At 27.8% G+C, this 15,033-nt stretch overlaps 2 protein-coding genes across 2 annotated transcripts; one reads left to right on the top strand and one right to left on the bottom strand.

The window, feature by feature from the left end:
- Nucleotides 1-5,716: 5,716 nt before the first annotated feature.
- LOC119689049 (TBC1 domain family member 20) lies at nt 5,717-11,624 on the top strand. Its single transcript, XM_038103791.1, has 4 exons — nt 5,717-6,356; nt 6,424-7,199; nt 10,446-10,555; nt 10,652-11,624. The coding sequence occupies exons 1-4, from the start codon at nt 6,251-6,253 to the stop codon at nt 10,863-10,865; spliced, it is 1,206 nt and encodes a 401-aa protein (XP_037959719.1). The 5' UTR covers nt 5,717-6,250; the 3' UTR covers nt 10,866-11,624.
- Nucleotides 11,625-13,598: 1,974 nt separating this feature from the next.
- On the bottom strand, nt 13,599-14,513 carry LOC119689246. Its single transcript, XM_038104035.1, has 2 exons — nt 14,414-14,513; nt 13,599-14,357 (listed from the first exon to the last, which is right to left on the bottom strand). The coding sequence occupies exons 1-2, from the start codon at nt 14,459-14,461 to the stop codon at nt 13,851-13,853; spliced, it is 555 nt and encodes a 184-aa protein (XP_037959963.1). The 5' UTR covers nt 14,462-14,513; the 3' UTR covers nt 13,599-13,850.
- Between the last annotated feature and the right edge of the window lie 520 nt (nt 14,514-15,033).

Raw genomic sequence — 15,033 nt, 5'->3', positions numbered from 1 at the left:
TAACATTATTAGAACTCGGGTGAAAAAAAAATAAGAAAAGGAAACGATTGAAAATGTTTAAATATCAAAATGATATTATAAAATAGTTATTATTCTAAACTCAATAATCAACCACCGTCCTTAATAGGGATACTCCATCCGCCATTACACATAAACAACGTTTCAACACCTTAAGCATATAACCTATTTAGTGATTTAATTGGATTGGATAGATGGCTGACTAGATTAATTGGATTGAAGATTTATATGGTTCTTAAGCTGCACTGGATTCCTAACAGCAATTGTCTTTTAAGTTTAGAATAAAAAGTTCTCGAATAAAACAGCATTAATAATATATTACGAGATATCGTTTTGAACTACCAGGCATTGAGAATATGCAAAGAGCTTAGTCAAATATATTAAAGGTAATTATGGGAATATGATGGTACATCAGATATGACAAAATCTTCAAATGTCATCAATTACCTATGGTAACATCATAATTCGTAAAAGGTTAGATAAAAATATGCGGTAAAACTATATATAGGACACAAAACACGTACGAGTATAAGTTCATTGATATTATTTCTCGATGTTAGCTTGCAGTTAATTAATTATTGAATTTCGTCTCAAAACATATTAGGGTCATAAAAATAAAATTTCTTTAAGGTACAAGCAACCTGGACCATGACTCCCATTAGCACTAATTGCAACAATACAAGAAAGTGATGGAAAATAGGATATTAAACATATAATATTGCTTTTGTTTTAATGACAAATATTTTTAACACCCAAATCCATTAATAACAGGAAAGCACACAAGAGGGAAATATTGTGGCTTAAACTCCACCTTTATTATTTCGGTCCTTTTTACACTGGATGTAATAACTAACCCCTCAAAAAATAACATTCTGCGGATAATTGGGTGACTACAATCTGTTTATACTCTCAAATATTACTTGCAAATAAAAAAAATTGTATATGTACATAAATTTTACATTAAACTCCCCATCCAGTCCCTTCCAAAAAAAAAAAAAATAAAATAGATAATTAAATAAAACCAGTCACTTATAAGCTATATCTGCTAACGATAATACTTTTCCTTCTTTCAGAAATCAATAAGCTTAAGGCCAGACAGCCATAGCTTTAATAAAGTTCAGTTAGATTAAATTGAGTTAAATTGATATCAATATAGTACTTGAAATAGTTAACGATTGAAAATTTTGATAAAAAAAACTAATTTGTACTACAAACTCATAGAAAGTACTGAATTATAACCAAGTCGATATATTAAACTAAAACCAAAAACGTTCCGGTTCGAAGATTCGGCTTTGATGGTATTAGGAAACTTATTGATATTTCAATCACTAATACGATAATTAAATTGAAGACTTTGTAAACTAGTAACTCAATCAAATTACAAAATGCTATAATATCAATTTGCACTTACTGAATTAAATAAAATATTATATTAAACTTATAGAATCATAATATAAGAAGCAAGCTACAAGTTATTTGTACAAATTTTTGTCAAATATAATGAGAATTATAATTGAGTGAATATATTTACCAGTAAATTTTTTGAATAAACTAAATGAGAATTGTAAATTAATTCTAAATGTACCATAATATTTTGACTGCGTTGAAACTTTTTAAACATTTTTATAAAACAAATTTATTTGGTTATTTATAAAATGAAAACTGAACAAAAAAAATATATAAAAATTTTAAAATAATTAAAATTTTACATAAAATTTTACATGGTCAAACATTTTTAAAAAATATTATGATTTTGAGCTCTTATAATATTTGAACCCCTTGAGGTACAAAGAAATATAAATAATAAAATTAAAGAGTATATAATGTACCTAAAGCAGTTATTTGGCTTGAGCTATTCAGATTGACTTTTTGTAAATTACAATATAAACAGTTCAAAAATCCACTATATGTACTATTCCACTACTGACCATAGGCTGATGTGTCGTCTTATGGGGTTTCTGAAGGATGCAGTTGAAATCGCTTGACGTGAAAAAGGAATTTTTGTGTGTTTCGTCTTGCTAATAGGTTCATACTTCACTGACTAACTTTTTGACTTTTTGACTGACTAACTCCGGTATCAATAGACGAACATCCTTTTGCTGAGCCCTGCATATGGGAAAGATCACGTAGCACAATTTCGTTCTGTGATGGGGAAATAAGTGTAAAGAAAAACAGCGACAAATATATTGTTTAAGTGTATGTAATATTTAAATACAATTAGTGATCGTACTTGTTAATAAAAGTGATTAGTTATTTGTAGATTGTCGAAAATGCTATGTAGACCAGTTCATTAAAGTATTCTGTGTTTTAGCGAACAATTTGTCTAAATTGATATATTTTTTCCGTTTCAACAGAGAATGTTACAGGTTCTGAAACTATAGGCCAGAATACGCTATTACAATAGGGATATTCCAATGTGGTCGGTAACTCAGTAAAGTCATGATGACTTATGTATATTAGGTATTAAGCAATTACTACGCAACGGAGCTAATGGATTCCCAAGGCATCAGAAACAATATTTTGTTTGCTGTATGGTAAACCATGAGCTGATTGTGAAGTGTTACACAAAAAATAAATAAATATTGATAAAATTTAGAAATTAAATAAAAGATATAATTTTACTTCAATTTAAAATTTAAATTTTTTAACTATTAACTATTTCTTGCCATTTTCTTGCTTTTATGTGATGCAAAACAGGCAAACACAAAATCAGGTACTTTGGTAGCTCAATATGTAAACTCTACTGAGAAGAGATTTAAAAGACTATCTTTTTATCACTTTATCAATTTATAGAGTTATATAAATATATCAATACCCTTAATATGTTGCATACGCTGTAGAAAGCTATTACATACTGAGATAACCGAAGATTTGAGTTGATTAAATTTTAAAAATTTTGTGAGTACCATTATTATTTCTGACAGTGCAATTCTGACGAAGATCTCTCATCTCACCACACTCAAAAATCTTACGAATGAACGTTTGAAAGATTTTTCGTATTATGGCTCTTTTAGCTCTTTGTAAAAACTAAATGATAGATTTGCTATTGATCAGGTCTTTCGATTGTCAGTTAAGATCTTATTTGTGTTTTTGTGCATAAACTTTTCATTATATAAAATAAAATACATAAAAACTAAAATTAATAATTAATTAATTAAAATAGAGCAATTATTTCTAACTTCATTTTGAATACAACACAAACGTAAACTATAAACTATTGATTAACTATACTGTCTTTATAAATATTTTAAAATATATATTTTATATATTTATATATAACATAGATATATATTTTTTAAATATTTACTTTCTAATATTTATTAATATTTATTTTACATTGATTTATTCAACTATTTCTTTCTTTTTTATTTAAGATATAAATAATTTAAAAATAATATAATTGTAATCACAATATATTTATATAATACATATATTATATTTATAATATATTATAATTATAATATTATTATAATTATAAATCAATAAATAACTAATTAATTTTTTTGCAACTGCTTTATTTATGCAGCAATAGGTGCTACGATTTCTTTTATGACATGATTTAAATTCAGTAAATAATTATTAATGTATAAATTATAATAATAATGGAACATAGATCTTGGGGCTTTCCATCACATTTGTATTAAAATTCAGTTACATATTTACTTGCAGGCGGTAGCGATTAGCAGCTGCTTTTGATTTCCCCACGAAAGAAATAGAACAAAACAGCTTTTTATCACAATTTACAACTGATTACACCTTTTTTGGAAGAAAATAGCTAAAATCTTACAAACAATCTTCGGGTAGGTCTTACAAAGATCTTAAGAAAGGCTTTCAACGATACTTGCCAGAATTGCTCTGAAAATTACCGTCGAACGCATTATGCTAACAGTAGTTAGCTATATTGTTCAGAATTGTTAAATGTGAAGTTAGCTCAATGGAATATAACAATATTCCGTATAAAATCAGTCAGTCATTTTAGTCAGCGACTACAGTTTAACCATGGATTAGACATGAAAAAATCAGTACACCAGCCGTTGGGCACGACAGACAATATTTGTAAGTGATATGTTTTTGTAATATAATAAGGCATTTTGGTGGCTCGCAAGTATGGCAATAAACAGCAAGTTGCTGGCCTATACTGGTTGAAATGTACGCAAAACAACAACACTATTTTCTCTACCTCGGCCAGTATAGCTATACTGGGCAAACACATATACTGGGCAAAAAAAATGTTACCAACGCTATCAGCAAACTATTGTGAATCTTCATTCACAACAAATCACAAAATTCAAAAATTTGAAAATTGGGAAAAAAGAAAAATTTAGTGTTTTATTTTGAAATTTTCAATATTTTTACCATTTCTTTCAATTCTGTATTCATTTTACTCGTCAATTTATATGAATTATTTATTTTCATACAAAATGTAACTTGCTTGCATTATATCCACATATGTAAGATTTTTTATTTGCCAAAACATAACATATGACAGATTGCAACAGTGATGCCAATATCTTGCGTAGCCAATATAGGTCAGCATGCATTTTTTGCCATACTCGCGAGCCATCGAAAAGGACTATTATTATATTATTCTTTCTCCCATTAGTTTTTAGTTTTCAACTAATTTTGGTGCTTAAGAATAACTTGGCATCACTGCCTAAATCAGTAAAAATATGACAACTAAGAAAATTTTAAACAAATATGCGGTTAAATTTTCTAAAAAATTATTGGTGAGCAATTATTGGTGGTAATATAAAAAATTATATGTACTTAAATTTATATATTTATCTACGTTGACTATCAACCGTATATTTTTCATTTTATCTTAATATATGATAATATATGATATATATAATACAGTAACTTAATGAATAGAAAATCATTATCTTCAAATAATTTATATAATTTTGTTGCGGGACTGCTAAGTTCACAGAACAGGAAAGTTTTAACCAAAATGAGAAAATATCAAACACCTCCATCATCAAGTAACGTTATGATATACAAAAATAGTTTAAATTTAGTGAGGGATTTAGGCAATACGAGATTGTAATAAATTCGTTTATATAATTCTCAAACTTGTAACATCACTAGTTAATGCTAAATAAGCAGTATTTAACATTGCTTTAGTTTTCTTGGAATTGTCTTATAACTTTTTGCTTTTTTTTAATGAATGTGAATTTATGTATTGCATTTTTAATAAACATAATACAGATTTTAAAAATTTCCTAACAAAAAATTAATTTCTTTACAATTACTAACCTGTCTATTATTTTCATAAATTTTGCTAAATAATTACTTACTAAAAATATTTAAATTCATATATAAATTCACTCAGTTGACTGTTATTTTCATTTTCATCCAAAAATCATTCACAATAGATCAGTTTTAGTGCGAGCATCATTGTAGTGCGAGCGGCTTATTCGATAAAATTTTATTTATGTTTTTCGTGCACAAACTTTCCTTTATATAAAATAAAATAAACAAAAACTAAAATTAATAATAAAGCAATTATTATAACAGAGCAATTATTTCTAACTTCATTTTTAATAAGACACAAAAGTAAATGTATTGATAAACTATACTGTATGTATAAAAATTTTAATATATGTGTTTTATATATTTGTATATAATAAATATAATTTTCATATATTTGAACTCAAATATTTATTAATATTTAGTTTAAGCAGTTTCAGGAAAGTGGACTTATTTGTACGAATTTTATTTTGCTTTGTATGTTAATTTTCAAGCACCACGTTTTTTATTGGAGCATTCATGTCAAAGGAATACACCTAATATAACTAAGCGAGTGTCTAAATGAAACAGTGTCCTAGATATATAAATATTTCAAAATTATGTGTTATTTGTATATCAACTTAATACGAAATTTAACGATTATTGCAGTATTTAAACAAAATCAAGGAAAGATTTGAACAGCAATTCCTAAAATAAATGACATTTGTATGAATTCTGACATTTGTACCATAACAAAATAATAATAATGTGTGTAGTACAAAATTTCAAGTTGCAACCCTGCATAGCTGGTGCGTACAAATGCAACCATGTATGATACGAAGACAAAAAATAATAGAAAACAGATGACAGCATAAATACAACAAGAAAAGTATTTTCAATTTCAGTTCTGGGCAGTGGTAAAAAAGTATTAAGTTTTTTTTTAGAAATACAAGTTATTATGTTTAAAAAGATTTTGTGGACAAATAAATTTGAATAAATTAAAATGCGGAAAGAAACAAATGATACGGTAGACAGTCTGAACAATTCAACGCCGCGAAAAACTGAAAATGAAATAATCGATCAGCCAGAGGAGTTGTGTTTTGCCCAGAGTATGTGAATTTATTGAAAATATAAATATCATTACGGTCATTTATGTTATATTATTTCGAATTTCAGAACCCGAAAGTGATGGTGAACGACGTAAAAGAATTCATATTAATGAATTAATTAACAACAATGAAATAAACTACGAGGTTTTGCTGGAATTGGCTCGGTCTGAATATGGACTCGTTAATGATAAAATACGTGCCATTTTGTGGCCACGGTTGGCGAAAGTGAACGAAGAAGATGTTAAAAAGGCACCTAATATTAGCGAACTGCAATCACATCCTGAATATCAGCAAGTCGTTTTAGATGTCAATCGATCTTTGAAAAGGTTTCCACCAGGTATTCCCTACCAACAGCGTATTGCATTGCAGGATCAATTAACAGTGCTGATATTACGAGTCATTAACAAGTATCCAAATTTAAGATATTATCAGGGTTATCACGACGTTGCCGTTACATTTTTGTTGGTTGTAGGAGAAGATTTAGCTTTTGCTGTTATGGAAAAACTTTCAACATATCACTTTGAAGAGTGTATGCAGGAAACAATGGATGCAACACAAAAAAGATTGATGTTTATTTGGCCACTTCTTAAAATGGAACATCCGACGCTATATAAATTTATGGTTGAGTCAAGTGTTGGTACTCTGTTCGCTCTCCCATGGTATCTTACATGGTTTGGACATAGTTTAAATTCATATTTAGATGTGGTACGATTATATGACTACTTTCTTGCATCGCCAATTTATACGCCAATCTATGTAACTGTAGCCATTGTACTATATCGAGCCGATGAAATATTGGCCGAACAGTGTGATATGCCTTCCATACATTGTTTGCTATCAAAGGTGAGTATTTATTAAATTATTATAAAATCATTATAAAATGTCTTGTGCTTGTCTTTATGCTTGATTATAATTTTTACTTAGTGAAAGGTTAAACAATGTCGGATGTCTTATTTATGTATTTTGGTTATGTAGATATACAATATATTTTAATTTGATGTAGAATCGTATGATGTTTATATATTCAGGATCAGTATATATGTTAATATATAAAAAATTAATGTAGACCTTGCTGCCTACATGCTATAAGTCTATAGTTATTGCTATGCAGGCATTTTCTGCAGTTCTGCACAGTTTTTTTTATGTATAGCTTCTCTTATTTCAACGCGTCACATGAATTTGATTTGCTTTGGCACCTTGCTTTACTTTTTCTCATGCTCATATTTCAGTACTATTGTATCCGCCAATAGTTCTTTAAAATATACAATCCATTTGTTGATGATAAACCATTTTTCTGTCATGACGTCATCCTCTTTAACTCCTCAGTTTTTGTATAGAAATGTATAGAAATTTATAGAATCTCTGGGAATATTGGTAAAATACACTGCACATATGAGATCGATTGTAGTAAAGTATAAATATTACTACATTTTCCTAGAAAAATTTTAATGACTTATTAACAGATCTAAGCCGAAGAGTGTTAAAATATAAATTTAAAAATGAAATAATAAGTTTTTTTTATAATTTTCATATAAATGTTATATTTTTTTTTTGTTAAATGAATAATAGATTTAATGATTCACCTAATATATTAATAAGATTTAGTATTTAGAGATTTAGAGATTTAGTATATTAGTTTCATATATAATTTTTTATAGCATAAATATATAACTTTTGGTTGTGAAGTCAAACTACATAAGTATTAAAATTATTTTGCTTTGATTTATGATTAAAAACACAAGAATTTTTAATTTTTTTAAAAAGGATTTATTTAATCTTTAAAAATATTCTACTTTTAATATTATGTACTTATACCACAAATATCAGAAACATTGTAAATAGGTCTTTTTAGTCATGGTCATGAGCTTGGTCAATTATTTTACATATAAATTATTGAAAAACGTAAGACCGCTGATGAAGGTCAGCCAAATTTCAATTAATTACCTAAAATTTTGTTCTTATCTTTCCTTAGCTATACGAATCCGTCTAACTTTTAAATAGTTCCTTTTCGTCATAAACACGCGTTTCTCTCGGCAAGAAAAAATTAACATTAAACAACGTTTTCCTTTGTATTTGTCTTTTTGAATATCAGGCCCACTCTTTGCGTTTTATCTCAAGAACGATCTTGAGATCTTGGTCCCAAATCAAATAGGTAAAATTAAGCCCACTACAATTATAAGATTTATAAATAGTCTAAAAAATTGTCCTAGTTGGGCCTATAGACGCACAATAAATCTTTTAGGTCGGGGTGCACAAATAGCCTATTTAAATAAAATAAAAAAATAAAATAAAATCTCAAGAACTGCTAGTTGTATAAAAAATTAGCTAAGATATAACCTGTAGATTTGTTTGCTCTGTTATAACTTTTAAACGCAATTGGCGAAATATTTATAAAAAAAATAATTTTTATGACCTTTCCCCTCGAATATATTGTCCGTCTATTCGATATTCTTTGCAACTGTCTGGGCAACTTGTGTCCAAATAAAGATTTATAGATTGTTTATAGCTTGTTGCCTTTCTTTACAGACAAATATGTCTTTGACCTGTTTCTTTGATCTGTTCCTGTAAAATAAAATTAGCCGCTTGAACGCTTTTAGTTTGAATATTTTAGGGATACAAGAGTGTATGAAGTGTTAGGTTCAATTATTCAAATTCAAGTATACTCGGGCTACATAGACGTCAAAATACTCATACGATTTTAGGCAGCGGTGAACACGTAGTGGTTTAATTGGCTTAATCCGTTATTTAATCGTTTCAAAAACCCATAACAAGTAACAATGACTCGTACAGCGATGGAACATATATTTGTGGTATGCAAACAAAGAATTATTATCAGTAGGTGTAGGTAAGCAGAGCTATGATAAGTGACATTCAAAGCTATCTACTTCGATAAGCACTAAGAAATTACAGAAACAACTTTTGCCTTTAAGTAAATGAAGACATTATTAACACATAGTGAATTCAAAACATTAATAATATAACTTTTGTTCAATTTTAGGTCTAAAATTAAAAATAAAAATGTTAGAAGATTGATTTTTAACGTCTGTTCCTAATGTAAAGTATTGTTTTTAATAGAGCTGTATTTCGAACAGTAGTGAATTATAATAATAAAGTTTTACTTTTTATTAACTCATTGAATTTTTGGCTGACTATACAGCTGTTTCATGTATAACCACATACCCATCATCAGTGGACTTGGAATTATTTTTTAAATTTTATTATTTATAAATAATTTTTTGAGACTGCAAATACTTAGAGTTGAACTCGTGCCCTGCTAAATTGAAGCTCAGAGTCAGTGTTTATTAGCCAACTGACCCAAAGCCGTACTTGACTTGTTTGTTCGAACTTGCGGTTTTTGTTAATTTGCTGTGTTAAATTAGAACGAAATCATACACCAGTTGTAGAATAATTGAATTAATAATGATAGAAATATCAGCGGCATATATCATCGCTGTTTTAATGTATACATAAAAGCCCTCCACAAAGATGTAGTATCCTTCTTGAGACTGCGGTTGTCAGACAACAAGGTTCTCAACAAGCCATCTTAATATCTTCCTAAAAGAACGATTTCTCTCTGTACAGTAAGAAGTGTCGTAGCTCTATTGAGATCATAATATAGCCGAGTGCTAAACTGTTACTTGCCACGCATAAACACGTCTATGCCAAATGTGTGCTCAAACTGTAGCTCTACTCCTGATGATATCCCCCATCCGCTCTCTTGTCCTACAACGCACACAAATCTCTGTTCAATTGCCCTTTGAACCCAACCCATTAAAGTGGCTCGGTTTGTCCATCTGGACCACCCATCTACTCCACGCATTATCCTCATTTCCTACTCCTCCAACACTCCCAACCACTAATCATCAACTTTCCCACCCATGTAATCGTCTTGTATATGCTTTCATATTATCTGCTTATACGTCCCAGCGGGTTACAACAACAACAACAACAATGTGTGTAATATGAAAGTTGATATAGTTTAGGACACTGCATAGATATTTTGTGTATATATAGTAGTATAGTATTCGATTGCATTTGGTTTTAATTAATTTTGTTAAATATTTTAGTAATTATAAACCTATTTTTCAGCTGCCTGATGACTTACCATTTGAAGAACTACTAGTGAAAGCAACGAATTTATATCAAAAATACGATATTGATTTAATAGAGCAACTGGTGGAAGATTTTGTTAAGGAAGAGTAAGTGTTGCCCTTGCCCTCTAATAATTTCCTATCACGTTCCTGATATTTTAATTTAAATAATTATATACTCTATTAAAACCATTCATTTTTTAGGCAAGAAAGAAGACTTCTAGAACAGAAAGAAATGATGGCTAGAAGAAATCAAATTCCAATGTCAAGAATTACAACGGCTACATACATTAAGAAATACTGGTTGCCCCGAGTAATGACTCCAAAACGTGTAATAGTAACAACAGCATTCTCAATAATTATTGGCTTTTGTGCCTATTATTACAGGAGTCACTATCTTTCGCCGGGATTTAGTTGAGTAAGTCTGTTCTTGCAGCCGTCTTTGCCTTTGGCATTACGGCATGCAACACCACCAAAATGTAGCTGGATGATTGGTTTTTCGATTTGTTAAGAACTTAAGCTGTAAGCGGTATAAACATCAATCGGAAAGAAATATACAATATAACCCAACATTAAAGCAACAGCAGAGCAGTGAACAAGTTTAGGCGATAATTTAGAAAAAATTTTGATAAAATATTTTAAACACTAGAAAAATTTTGAAATATGAAGATATTAACATCACATTGGGTTATATAATAATTTGTTAATAAAACTTTAGTTAAATTTGATGATAAAAATTTTAGTCAATCTCAAAATCCATACCAAAAACCAACCTCCAGTAAAGATTGCGTTAGCATTAAGTCAACCGAACGAGATAGTAGATCGAAGGAATTATTCAATATATATATATATATAAAGAGGTGTGTGAACAATTTAGCGGTTAAAGACCTTCGATACTTACTTTAAACATTGTAAATTTAAATTCCGTACATCTTCGCATTTTTTGTTATTCGAATTTAGGGCAAAATAGTCCTTGAATTCGGCTGAGCTTTTAAAAATTATTTTATTTTTGTAATTTTATAGTTAAGTACATTGTTATATTATTATACCATACAGAACATACTAATTACTATTATAATATTAGGCAAAATATATTATAGATTTAATAAATATTTCATATATGGTGTAAAAACGAAAACGATTCTTGGAGTACAGGATTTTAATTGCAGTTTTAAGTAAATATGTGCATACTGTATTATATGAATATGAAATATACAAATATATATATATATATATTCCTAAGTACTCAAAACAACAGTTTTATATTGTAACATTATTAATAAGATATTAACATCTCATGCTGTCTTTGTGATGACTTATGTTGTTTAATATTTAGTATGTTGTATCTTAATTTATATTTTCTATTCAGCAACTAGAAAGTTAATATTTGTAATAACTTATCTATTATAATATTGAAGAGAGAGCTCCATATATGAATAAATAAATTATATCTTTGATAATTGTTATTTAATTCTACAATTATATGCATATAAATGGGTTAACGTAATATAAATATTACGATTTGAATAAAAATGGAAAAAAGTTTTTTAGTTTTTTTCAGTTCAATTAATGATTGTTTGTAAAATGTGTAAATTTAATAAATATCTTTAGTATAAATTAATATCTTTAATATAAAGTACAGATTTATATTAGAAGCTTATATACAATTATTATTTAAAATCAAATTTAACGTTTACATCATTTTTTTAAATAGAAAGGGAGCGAGTTTTAAATAGAAATAAATAAAAAGTGTAATTAATTTATTATTTTTTATCTGCTAACCATAGTCAACTGTTTGCTGTACTAAATACGGTTCCAAAAACGGCTGAGTGTATGTCCCGTAGCTACTCGTCGTGTTCGACGATCAAGTGCCGTTTAAGACTTCCAAAAGTGATTAGACAGACAGGTACGTGTTTTGTTTTAAATTTGTCGTTTATGTGATATTCCCACTAAGAAGCACATCTCATCCATCTTGCTTCTTAAGTAACTTCTAATGATCGAATTTGAACCACGATCCAACCACGATCCTGACTGACCAACAACTCTTCTTAGTAATGTTTTGTTGATAATTTCCCTATTAGCAGAAACGAAACTTATGTATGGTGCAATAGTTGCAATAACTATTGCTGTGCAGATTTGCATATCCATACCGATTGGAATTCTGGCTTTAGAGGAGTTTCTTGTCCAATAACTCCGTTAAATGAACTTTTTTGATAGTTTTTGAACCTACCAATGGTAGGTTACTTTCTCAATCAATTTAGAAAATAATTCTAAGTCCTCAGTTGTATGGTGTTTAAATGACATGTGCAGAGAAATATAAATATATATAAAGTCTATATTTTATGTTAAAAAAAAAAAATTCGTTGATATAATTGAAGAAATGTAATTTATATAGGTCATACGTTATTTATTTTTCCTATAACAATCTCTATACATATTTATATGTATATATATTAATTGTATTTATATAAATATGATTTACGTATATAATTTAAAATATATATATATTAATTATCTGGAAACATATTTCAGTTTGTCTTTTTATATACATACACATATATAAAATAATAATTACTATGTGTATATTTATAATACATGTATCAATATATGTATATTATTATTATTATATATATAAATATATAAATTTATATATATTATACAAAATGCGTTCGCAGATCAAGAGGAAGATTATGGTGGGGAAACATGCTCCAGTCTGACATTAAATATTCCTCAAACAGGAACATACTGATCTTTATTCGCAAGGCAAAATACCTTCAGTTTAGGTAGGTACTGTAGCAGTAGAAAAGATGAGTTGGTTACACTGCTTTGCTTTAAATGGGAGTCTAGGGCCACATTTAACAAGTTGTTGAAATAATTAAGAGTTTACATTACCATATAAATAAACCAGGTACTAAGTTTTTTTTATATGTCAGTGCCTTTTAGTATGTGACCTAATTGTAGTTTTTTGTCAAGTAACGTTAAGCATATACTTACTATGAGTGTTGCTTGATAACCATTTAAGAAAACTCTTTAAACACATATTGGACATAATGTTAATATATAGACTAAAAATAAATTCTTAAAATAGTGATATATTTTAACAAATAATACAAATTATTTTTACAAATTTCTCTTAATACAACAAAAAAACTTAAGATACATATACTCTTATATAAATACATTAATTTTATATCGAAAGTCGTATTCAATGAATAACTAAAAGCTATAAATGTTGGCTTTAATGGAGTTACTAAAGTAAACCCATTTGGTATCTAAACATAAAAGACGTCACTATTTGAAATGTATTCTCGAAATACATCGCGACAACCAGGTTATTTCCAATTTCGTCCAATCATTTGCTTTTTTCAATATGAATACTTTCGTTTATTTTTGCTTGAAATCATTATTTTTTATTTGTTGCTTCATTACTGATTGATAACTGTAGCGTTTTTATAAACTCATCTAGTTTTTTAGGGTTCATTTGTATGTGCAACGGTTTAAGATTTCCCTTTGAATTGCGATTGTTAAATGTCACAGTTACAATTTGACGTTGATTATATGCATAACTGCTGTCGCCCAATATGTACCGAAGATCCCAATCAAAGGATTCTACTAAGGGATGCTCCTTAGCGTTTTGGTGCCTTATAAGGTAATTGATAATTTCAGGGCGTCTTGCTGCCAACACTGCTGGCACTAACCGTTGCAGTTCGGGACTAAGATTTGCAAATTCAGAAAGCAATTCTGCCTCAGTTGAGTTTTCGAGACAGCAATTATGATAGCATCGCGCAATTGTACGTGTTGTTAGCATAAAATCATCCGGGCTGTGGAAGCCAAACTTGTGACATAAACGCAATGTGTGTTTGTCATCACGACGATTTCCAATCAAGTAATCAATGGAATGGTGTAATATCTGTAAAATGATAATAATGCACTATATAACAGATGAATTAATTATTTAAAATCTACTTCAATAAGAATTTCCTTATTATCCGTATTCAACAGAAAGTCTTGCATTTTATTTGCAATGTTTGGAACTTTTGTATACAAAAAATAAAGTTAACATCAGCTGGTTTTGACACAACGGGAATGACCCAGTAAGCAATGACAAAATGCACACTGACAGTTCTACATAAATAACTGCGGGGAAGTGCAATATATTTTTTATTATATTTTAAATATGATTTTTTTATCACTTAAGTTAAGTTTTTATTTAGTTTTAATTTAATTTATTTAGTTAATTAATTTAGTTTAATTAAATAAAATTAAATTAAGTTGTATTATTTTATATTAAACTTAATTATATTAAATTAAATCACGTAAAATAAAATAAAATTAAATTAATATAAATTAAATTAAGTTAAAATAAATTAAATTAAATTACTTTAAATTAAATTATATTATATTAAATTAAATTATATTAAATGATATTAAATTAAATTAAATCAAATTAATTTAAATTAAATTATATTAAATTAAATTAAATTAAAATAAATTAAATTAAATTAAAATAAATTAAATTAAATTAAAATTAAGTTAAATTACATTAAATTAAATTAAATTATATTATATTATATTGAATTCAAATA

Source organism: Teleopsis dalmanni, chromosome X (assembly GCF_002237135.1).
Source record: "Teleopsis dalmanni isolate 2A chromosome X, ASM223713v2, whole genome shotgun sequence".
In the NCBI taxonomy this organism is placed as follows: Eukaryota; Metazoa; Arthropoda; class Insecta; order Diptera; family Diopsidae; genus Teleopsis; species Teleopsis dalmanni.
The sequence above is the reverse complement of the archived record's forward strand: the minus strand, read 5'-3'. Positions and strand labels throughout refer to the sequence as shown.

Bases quoted from the DNA above. Each gene is read 5' to 3' on its own strand.
- LOC119689049 (XM_038103791.1), top strand. From the start codon at position 6,251: ATGCGGAAAGAAACAAATGATACGGTAGACAGTCTGAACAATTCAACG. The intron at 6,357-6,423 runs GTATGTGAATTT...TTCGAATTTCAG, and splicing joins GGAGTTGTGTTTTGCCCAGA to AACCCGAAAGTGATGGTGAA. The intron at 7,200-10,445 runs GTGAGTATTTAT...CCTATTTTTCAG, and splicing joins TACATTGTTTGCTATCAAAG to CTGCCTGATGACTTACCATT.
- LOC119689246 (XM_038104035.1), bottom strand. From the start codon at position 14,461: ATGCAAGACTTTCTGTTGAATACGGATAATAAGGAAATTCTTATTGAA. The intron at 14,358-14,413 runs GTAGATTTTAAA...ATCATTTTACAG, and splicing joins ATAAGGAAATTCTTATTGAA to ATATTACACCATTCCATTGA.